Source organism: Chlamydotis macqueenii, chromosome W (genome assembly GCF_036417535.1).
Source record: "Chlamydotis macqueenii isolate bChlMac1 chromosome W, bChlMac1.mat, whole genome shotgun sequence".
NCBI lineage: Eukaryota > Metazoa > Chordata > Aves > Otidiformes > Otididae > Chlamydotis > Chlamydotis macqueenii.
Window position 1 is genome coordinate 783,146 of NC_141592.1, and position 10,346 is coordinate 793,491.

Genomic DNA, 10,346 nt, shown 5'->3' on the forward strand with positions numbered 1-10,346 from the left:
GTCGGCCAGTGCAGAGCCAGACAATGTCCTGACCCTTTCCAATTTAAGTTCCAGAGCTCTCTATTATCTAAGGAAGCACACACAAACACGAAAAACCGGAAGGACGCCCAAAGACATCCTTTGACTCACAGGTGTAGATATACCAGCCAAGGTACAACTGGGCCAGCAAATGGCTTCCTAACCCCGGTAAAAGCAAACACTGAAGAGAGCAAGAGAGGCAAAAACCTGGCAACATCAAAACGGTATCACCTCCTCGGGGCCAGGGACTGAAGGCCCAAGGCCCTTTCCGGGACCAGATCCGTATCTCTGAATCCAAAACCAAGAAAGCGAGGCAACCTGTTTATAACAGAAAGTCAGTCTTTCATTTTTATTCGGGGTTTTTTTTCCAATTACTATTATTTCTTTTTGGGCACAGCAGAATCAGGATCTGATGACTGCAAGACTACGGTTTCCATTACACACCGGCCAGAACACGTTATCACTAGCTGGCCATAGGGAGCAGTGGCAAAAACTCAAAAATCAGCCCAGAATTTTTCTTTTTTTAAAAAAGGTCATTTATTAAGTTTGTTCAAACAGACAAAGAAGTTCGAGTGAAATGTCTCTGCTTTCAATTAGCAGAAGAAATGAAGCAAGATTTCAAACAGACAAACCAAAAGCTAGGAAGAAAAGAAGCCTGGCTGGTGCTCAGCAGAAAGAAAATAAAATACTGAGAATGTGAAGCAATGTCTCTATTGTAATTTCTCAATGATTAAAAAGCTAAATACTTTCGTTGACTTATTTCAGAAGTTGATGACAGCTTACGTAAGTTACTCCACAGCTTGAAGGAGACCTGATATTCTCTCTCTCATCAGAGAAACTGGATAAATAGATAGAGCAGGAGGACTGCAAGCAGAGGGCAAGACCAAAAAAATTCCTTTGGCTCTCCTCCCTTCAACGTATCCCAGAAAACTTCTTCCTTGCTGTTAGTTTATCTTCCAGAGCACTTCACTCCTGGAATATAAAATGCTGCTTCATCCTCCAAAGACCAAACACAACCACGACCTGTCCCGTAGCGGGGGAACAGAAGAGCAGAGCAGCGCCTGAGCTGCGCTGACCGCCTCATGGCACACGGACAGCAGCCACGGCTCACGGAGCGGCACGCTCAAGTCCTCACGTCCAGTCCCACTGGGAAGAGGCCAGAGGGGAGTCTTTCCCCACCACACCAGGTACCAGATAGACAGTGGGCGAGGAAGTCACCCCAGGACACCTTCTAGAGTTACTCATCACTGCCATCTCCCCGAATCCTGCCATGAACGCAGTGTGATCATCTACATAAAGATGCTTCGGAAGAGTAAGACTTCCAGCTGCTCTCAATTAAAGACAAACACAGAACAGCACAGATTATATGAACATACTTCCATCCTCAAGCCAGGATTATTCAGAACTAGGATCCGCCAAAGGAGAGGGGACAGCGTGACGTGCACCGTTCCAAACAATTCCGCTCTTCTCCAGAAGATAAACTACACTAAAAAAGGGAAACCGGCCTCGAGCTGGCATGACACCAGTAAAGCACCACTAATCCGAGCAGCTAGGCACAAAAATAAGGTACTGTATCTTCACGGCAAAGCACAGCTCATTCCTGGAGTTATTCACATCCTGCCAGTGTTCTCAGAACTGCAGCCATTTCTTTTGATTACAGGCAAGGGTCCTAATTCCAGAAATCAGGATTCTGACAACCACCTACATCCTGCCAGTGCACAGGAATTAACGTTAAAAGAATGGAGGGAGGAAAAAATGAACAATTACAAATACAGCGTCGAGTTTGTTGCCAGTGAAGACACCATTTCAAAGACAGACATTTCACAATACACTGCAAGAACGAAGGGGTTTTATTTCTTCTGTGGGAGTCTGGGGTTGTTTCAGTGTTGTGTTTTGGTTTTAAAAACCAATCTTAACTGCAGTTAGCTTCCAGGCCCCAGCAATTAAACCACACTTCTTATTTTAAAATGAATTGCCAGTTGATTGCTGCTTCTTTGCAGAAAGCAATCCCCTTCCTAAGGTTTTGTTTTTCTTCCTTCTTGGTGGGAAGGAGGAGGAAGAGACAGAGGGAGGAGGTGAAGGGAACGCTCCAGCAGTAGAATCTCGGCAGTTTACGAGCTCCATGCTGGAAAAAATTGGCATGACAGCGGGTTAAGTATTTCTGAAAGCTACAGCTCCGGTCCCAGCTGAAGGTAAAACTCCTGGCAGGTTTTAATAATGAAATGGCAGCAGCTCAAGCCCTGAGCTGAGCACACTAGCAGTAAAACCACATTCCTTTCTCCCAGCACGCAAATCGGAGAAGTCACCCAACCTGCCACTGCATTCTTACCCGGCTTACCGAAAATAACAGAGTGTTTACAAGATTACACTTCATTTCTTTCTAAAAGGGGAGAGAGCTGCCTAGTAGCATTTCTTTTACAGCTACAGTAAAACCCGTACTGGACACAATCAAGACAAACATTTAAGAGGAAGTAGCAGTGAAGGCAAAAGATGAAGAAATTTACCAAAGTGAGATTTTCTCTGTTCACCCTCAGCAAAATTTACAAAACTGTAACTAAATCCAGCTACTTCTGCACACTGATATTGCATCTATGACTTTTTAGTGACTGAAGCCGTTGGATAATCCACCCCTCACCGCTATTAAAAGGCCTAGAGGATTCCAGCTCACTCAGAAAAGTCCCAGTTTATATGCCACAGAGTTTAATTAAGCAAGAGGTCTTGGCCCCCTGTAATCCTCTGGGGCTAAGAGGTTGTCAGTTCAGCCTGATTCAGCTGAAATCAGTCAGCTGCCAAACAGGCTGCATCCCCATCAGATCTTGCGACACCAGCACACAGCTGCTTCACGTCACCCCCACAGCAGATGCCTTGGTTGGGCTTCGTGCAGCATGACCCACCGGTACGACACGAATAAAGATAACAGCTCCACGTCCCACAGTCTCTGATGTGGCCTCTGGAGCTCACAGCACCTCTGGAGACAGTCCACCTTGCATAACGAGCTGCACTTGCTTTAGAAAGGATAAATACCGTAACTCGTTGAACCTCTCATTGTCTGAAGACACGACTCCAACCCAGAAGCTGCAGTGGTGCGCTCTTTCTCCCCTAACACCCCAAGATAATAATTTTAATTCCTTCTGGAAGGTAAGCTCATTCGGCACTGATATCGTGCCTGGTTAGATTTTCAAAACAAAAGGCAAAAAACCTATGAGAGATTCGTTAAACATAACTCCCAGAGAAAGCCGTGCCCCCCAGGCTGAGAAGACTGCTGTGGCAGCAGAAAGGCTTTGCTCAACACCTGTGGGGCTCACAGTCCATGTTTACCTCCCCAGAAAATGGCATCTGTGCAGAAACAGCGATAACCTTGCATTTACATCTAGCACTACACAGTGCCCTCCAACGGCCGGCCCACAACACGGATCTGGAAAACACTCAACCCTCCAAGACACTCATCACCCCTTCCCCAACAGCGGTGCGGGGGCAGTAAGGACAGCGACGGCCCAGCGACCTGCAGCACCGTCCCTCACAAGACTGTGAAACAACCACTCGCTCTACACGAGAGCCGGGCCGGAGGAGAGGGAGAGCTCTGTCCGAATGGGCACCTACAGAAAACTGACACTTCTTCACCCCTCCAACCCGCGGTTTAATACAAACCACCTCAAACGTCTTGACCTTCATTTCACACGAAAGCTAGAATTTACTCAGTGTCAGTAACAGTGGCCAAAACATGCTGATAACTCCTTAAAAGCAGGTTTAAAATGCAAGCTTTTATTAAAATCTATTGTCCTACTGAGAAGCACAGCCTATTAATTTTGTACTATGCCACAACAAGTAGATACGCAAGGCCTTTCATTTATGAAAGGCCTCCTTATCTGGACTTTGGGACTTTTTAATCATCATTTAAAGTTTTACGTGCCAATGCGCTTAGAATCTATAAAAGCAACTCATTATTTTTTTTCCCCATTTAAAAAGCCAATAAAAAGTTACTATTCTGAACTGCATATTACTAAGACACTGTGTCACTGCTGCGACCAAGGGAGGCCCCTGCTCACACTCCAACGAAAGAATTACGCCTTTACATAACCAGAACATTCAGAGCAGAAACAACAGACCTCACTCTTTAAAGAGCCTGCATTCACAGTGCTGTTCACAAAAGGCGTATCTTCTCAGGAACTGAAGGGTTTTCTACATAAAAGCCTCCTGCTTCACGTAAGCAGCGGACTGAGCTGGAGCTAGCGGAGCCAGATGATGCACCCGGAGGGAGACCGGCCCCCGCACGCTGCTCTGCCCGTTTTCCACCTTACAGTTGAGCTCTGGCAACGCTCGACAAGGAACCACTCCAGCACGTCACCCGCAGCGATGCCCCGTGCCCTTTGAAAGGTAGTCACCCATCCAGCGCTCTTCCAGTGCCACAGCGCCCAGTCCTCCCGCGCTGCTCCAGGAGCCGAGCTGGGAACCACACAGCGAGGGGACACCGCTCGAGAGCCAGGCCTGGCAGGGGCCCTGCGGGGACAGCCTGGGCTCCAAAAACCTCTGGCTGTACAACTGCGGCGAGGTGCGGGGTGAGCAGCAAGAGACAGTTTTACCATCAAGGCGGTGTATCAGGAGACATTCCCTCAAATCTACCAACAACCACCTAGAACGCAGACGCTTCCCCAACAACTCACCATCGTGCCCATGCCCAACATTTATGGTTTGCTTAAAGCGCAACAGAGAGAAATACAACACTGAACTCCACTAGGCCACTGCTTTGTCACCGAGGCAAGTGGGGGAGGAAAAACCGAAGCCCTTTTCCTCGGTAATAAATCAAGTTAATCGGTAAGCAGTGTGATAACCTGCTCCTTTCAAAGCCTTCGCAGCCCCGTCTCATGGATGGCACTCAAACACGCACAGACCGGCTTCACTAACATGGCATTCAGGCGCAGGGAAGGAGACGCCCTCAAGGGAGATCATTCCAGAGCAACAAATCCGTCAGGAACACGTGAACACGAGACACAAAAGCCAGCTTCCCACATGCCTCATGCTGAAGCGGTCTGCACAAAAAGACAGCTTACCCATTGCGTTGCAGCCGTACTCCTTGTCACCTCGTGGCCCAAGCTGCCCGTCACCCTGACATCAGTGCGGCAAATCTCATTTCTATTCTTTACTCTGATGTTAGACAAACTATGAATGAGCCTATGCTTTACAGGTATTCAACCCATTTCCATCATACCTGAAAACTGGTTTTGCTTGTGTTTACCAAAAGTCTTGACTCCTTCAGGATTCGTTTCTCACACACAATGCTTTGGCCAGTGCAGTACACGAGAATTAAGACTGAAAAAAAGGTTAAGCTGCAGGACTACACCCAGAACTATTTATTTTAAGGCATATGCAATAATATCTCATGCATCAAGATATTTTCATGAACAGAAGCTCCTTTTTGGCAATTTCTAATGTATGACAAAATGTCATCTCAGTAGGAAGCTTGTCATTTCAGTTCATCCAATCACAAGTCACGGAAGTCAACTAGAACTTGAAAATAAAAGAATGCTGGAATTGGAGAGAGCGGTTTCACATACAAACCTCTTCTTTGCCTATACTTTAAAATACAAAAAGATACTCTTGCTTCAAGGATCTTCTTTCTGAAGACACATCGTTTATTTAACCAAATGAGATACAAGAAGCTGCAAGTTTTTCTTCCACCCAAGCACACTGAGAAAGGGGAAGGGAATACTTGTGGAAACTTCCGTTTTGTCTGGGCCACATTCGACTCCACGACTCTCAAGAAACCCAAACTGAAGTGAATGAGAGGTGTACTTCTCTAAGGGACACAGAATTTCCTTGCTCTTGTCATAGGGGAAAAAATTAATAAAGACTAAAATGTAAATTCAGTTTATGAGATTACTCCAGTAATTCCTAAAAATCAACGGTCCTGACGTACTCAGCGGTTCAGGAACTCCCTAAACAAAGGGACGCTAGAAGCTGGGGGAAATCGCTTACGTCACTTGGGCTGGTGCTTCCAGTTTCGCTCCCTTTCTCTCCGCTCCCGAGGCCAGCGCTGTTAACAGCGGGAGCGCTTCACAGACGGCCGGGGCCGTCCCACAAACCAAGCGCGTGCCAGGGATACACAGCTTCGGCTGTACGTAGGAACACAGACATTTTCAGCTATTCATTTTTTTAACGTACTGGTACTCAAAGACTGCATGAAAGCACCTAAGTTCCCAGCAGACTATGGAAATGTTATTGCACAGAATCACAGAGCGGCTGGGGTTGGCAGGGACCGCCGGAGGTCACCTGGCCCACGCCCCCCGCCCGAGCCAGGGCCGGTTGCCCAGGACCGTGCCCAGATGGCTTCTGAGCAGCTCCAGGGAGGGAGACTCGCCGCCCCTCTGCGCAACCTGCGCCGCTGCTAAACTCACCCCAACAGTGAAAAAGTCACAGGAGGTGAATCTGATTTACAGGTGATTTTAGCTAATAGATTAATCTAAAATTTTTATAGCTCCTCTTTACAAAGAGGCAGATTTATGAAAACATTTGAAGAAAAATGCAGTTTGTCAGTGGCTAAACGCAACGGTTGGCTTGTCATCTGTGACTCAGTAAGTCCCTAAATCACCGAGTGTCTTAACGCCCAGCAGAGTACTTGCACAAAATAAGAACAGATGTCCATATTGAAGGTATCCACTGATAATTACAGCTATTTGCAGAGATCAACGTGGGCACCAACTCTGCAAACATTTAAGCATATGCTTAATTTGAGACATGAAGTAGGCCTACTGACACGCACATCTACTGTGCAAGGAGAACTTAAGTCTATGCTTAATTATTTGCAAGAGATACTGCTGTTTTTATGTGAAGCCGTTAAGCCAGTCCAGCTTACATTTCAATAACTACTTTTTCCCATCAGTAGATGTGCTAGGACAGGTAGTCCAACATAAAGCCTACTTACAACCCTACATAAAACACCAAGCGTGCAAGAGCACTGCAAACTGTATTCCAAACCGAGGCAGGAACAAAGAAAAATTAATAGCCTAAATATGCCCACATACATGATTTGGCCCCTCAAGACCAGGGGGCCAATCTCTCAAAGAGATTTTGCTTTTCAAAACAAAGAGAAAAGTCAAGTCCAAGCCAACGCTAATGGGAAGTCATTATCCACAAAAGCCAGCGTGCAATGGAACTGTAAACATACCTGCCTTTCTCAACCACCCTTCAGATTTAATGAAGGTTACGTACAGCTGCCTTCCCCCGGGAGGTTCTCCTCCTTCAGTGCTCTCCTTTGCCCACACGCGTACCACAGACTCGACAACAGATTAGGCTGTCGGTGTACTGAAATTACAGCCCATCGGGCTGCGCAATACCACCCGCGTTCTCCTCCATGCCCTTCCTCACGCTCTCCCTTTTTCTTCCACTCTATTTCCATTTGCAGTCTCCTACCGTATTTTTAGATGATCACTGCTCTGTTCTGCGAAGCGTCCGGCACAGTCACGATCTACAGCAACACAGAAAACAAAGAACCGCTCCGCTGTTCCTCACAGGTAGGGTGACTGCGGTCACGACTGCGTCCGTGACGTGGGACCATCACAGGTCATCGCGGAGAGACCAAAGGCTTGCTTTTCCAAGCAGTTCTTTTTTTAAAGAACTTTGGTTTTACCTGAGGAGGTGAGTGACAGATGCCTCGTCTGACCTGGATGGCCGTGGCTGCCCTTCAACAGGCCAGGCCCCCACTGCCAGCTGGGGACACGGGCACCACTGCAACAACCGCCCTCGCTCGCGCGAGATCCCCTCCGCCCCAGAGCCACGGCGGGGAGCGGGGTGCCGAGCAGCACAGCCAGCAGCTGCGCTTCTCGTCCAGCACGTTTCTCTCTTTAACATTCTGTGCAAGTACCAGCATATGTCGAGGAAGGAGGCAGGGACAAAAGCTATCGGCGAGTACACACACAATGAGAAGGCAGCAGCCAGACTCCAGCGTTACATTCTCAGCCACCGATTCGGGACAAGGCAGGATGGCTCACAGGTTTCCCTCTTCCTCACAGATTGCACTTGCTCACGTACTCAGATCCGTGAAAGCGGGTAACTGCCGCCAACCCAGTGTTCTGGGGTGCCCGCGCTGGGACAGCAAGCCCCGCTGGCCCAGGCGTCCCTTCAGCCCGCAGGGGCCCTCCAGCAGCGGGAGCAGGCAGGATCACTGCAGATGGCTCAGCAGCGGGCCCGGGCTACCCGATGGGTTGGGTGGCACAGTTCCTGCGCAGGGGAGCCGGCCGGGGCGAGCCACCCAGGGGACTCCTGCGGCCTGGGCTGCTGTCGGCGAGGCTTGTCCTCATGTGAAGGCTCAGGAAAACAACCCAGGGAGGAAAAAGATTCTCCTCCAATTTAGTGCTTGCCATCTTAAGCGCCCAAGGCTCTTGCAACACGCTCTGCTCTTCCCTACCTTTGCACCCATACAGAGCGTTTCAAATGAGGCAGCACCCACAGCTTTATAAACCAACAAAAGCAACTAACCACCCTCCCTTTATAAAAACACCCACTCCAGCCAAAGAACCTCCTTTCCAATTAGAATTAAGCAGTACAGTCATCTAGATTTGATGCTATTCAGATATAATAGGTAATAAAATTGTCTGGCAGCTTCCACAGTCGGAAGATTTTTTTTACGCCAGTTTCCTCTATACCTCAGAAAGACTGACAGATAGGCCTTCATGTTTAGTCCCATAAAACTGGAGGTAATGTTGTTATAATTACCATTATTCATTCCTGTAAAATTACAAGCCGGGCAAGCAACATGCCCGATACGAACGTTGACATATTGAAATCCCAGAGCAGTAACGCAGCCTGTCCCTTTTCCGATGCTTTGTTACACTGCCCACTAAGAAAAAGGAGCACCTCACCCAGGCAATGGAATCAAAAGGGCATCAGCTGCAATTTTGAGCGTTCGGCGAGATAAAGCGCACTGCTCTGCCCGAGCATATTTAGTGTTTGTTAGCACCGCACGCAAACAGTCCGTGTGCAGCGGAGCGGGCTGACAAAGCCAGAGCAGCGTGATTAGTTATCAGGGTCCTACCCAATTCACCAGGCTGTGCCCGACACAAGCTCGGGGCGCGGGACCCACGGGCCGCCCCGCGGCTCCTCCTCTGGAACCGAGCGGCCTCTTCCCGGGGAGCCCGGCGGGGCCGCGCACCGGCGCCCGCGCACCCACCCGCCGCCCACGGCGCCTCCAGCGCCAGCGCCGGCTCTTTGTTCGCCGCCAGCCCCGCCTGGGGCGCGCAGGGAGCCCGGGAAACGCTCCCCGGCCCCACGGCAGAACGCCCGGGCCCGCCCGGGCAGCCGGTCCGCGGGCACGGGGCGGCGCAGCGGCTCCAGCCGCCCTCGGCCCCTCGCAGGCGGCGGCCGCACCTGCCGGGGCTGCGGGCACCGGCGCCCTGCGGGAAGGGGCCCGGCCGCTGCTGCCGGCAGCGCGGGGGCGCGGAGCCCCCGGGGCGGGCCGGGCCGGGCGCCCTCCCGCACCGACCCTCGACCTTCGCCCGGCCGGCGGGGGCTGCTCGCCCCGGCCCGCTCCCCGCAGCCTCCCCCGCCGCGGCTCATGGAGATGGGGTGGCCGGGCGAAGGGTGCCTGTCACCCCGCTGCGGGCGGGGCCCCCGCGCCCCGGCACACTCGGGTGCGGGCGCGCACACGTGCGCGGGCAAGGCGGGCGCGGGCACACACACACGGTTCCGCGGCCGGGACCACCCGCGGGAGCTCGCCCGCCGCCCCCCGCCCCGACCCACCTCGTCCTCCGAGAGCCCGTAGACCGGCTCCACCGCCGCGGTCGCCATGGAGCCGCTGCGCGGGGCGTCCCGCCGGGCGCCGCTCCCGCCCGCCCGCGCCCGGGGGCTTCGCGGGGGCGCCGCCGGCCCGGCCCAGGTGAGCCGCCCGCCGCCGCCGCTTCCTGCCGCTGCTCCTCGCCCACGGGCGCCGGAAGGCGGCCGCCGAGAGCCGAGCGCCGGCGGGAAGAAGCCGGGGGCGGTGCCGCCCGGTGGTGCTGCCCGGGGCTGCCGCTCGGGGGCGGCGCTGGGGCCCGCCCGCGCTGCCGCCGCCGGCTGAGGCTCGCCGCCGCCGCAGGAACGCGCCCTCCCCGCGGCGGGGAGCCCTGGCGGCGGCAGTGGCCCGGTGGGGCGGGGAGAGGGCCGGGCAGGCCCAATGGCGGAGGCGGCAGCCGGGGGCGGGAAGCCTCGCCGGGCCGGGTCGATTTGCTGCCGCCCTCCCACCGCCGGCCGCCGCGCGGGAGGGGGAGGAAGGGCGCCGAGCCGCACAAAGCGCGGGGGGCGGCGCGCCCCGCCCCGGTGCTCCCCCCTCACCCGCCGCCCCTCCCCGCCCCCGTGCG

General features: G+C 52.6%; 1 protein-coding gene across 3 annotated transcripts in view; it reads right to left on the reverse strand.

Moving 5' to 3' along the window:
- NEDD4L (NEDD4 like E3 ubiquitin protein ligase) overlaps positions 1 to 9,917 on the reverse strand; it is a 142,501-nt gene extending 132,584 nt beyond the window's left edge. The window contains exon 1 of one of the 3 annotated variants that reach the window (XM_086769502.1): positions 9,751 to 9,917. In XM_086769502.1, coding sequence (XP_086625628.1) covers positions 9,751 to 9,798 — 48 coding nt within the window. In that variant the 5' untranslated portion in view covers positions 9,799 to 9,917. The remainder of the gene's footprint in view (positions 1 to 9,750) is intronic. The other 2 variants (XM_086769503.1, XM_086769504.1) reach the window with 2 other exon arrangements.
- Positions 9,918 to 10,346: the final 429 nt, after the last annotated feature.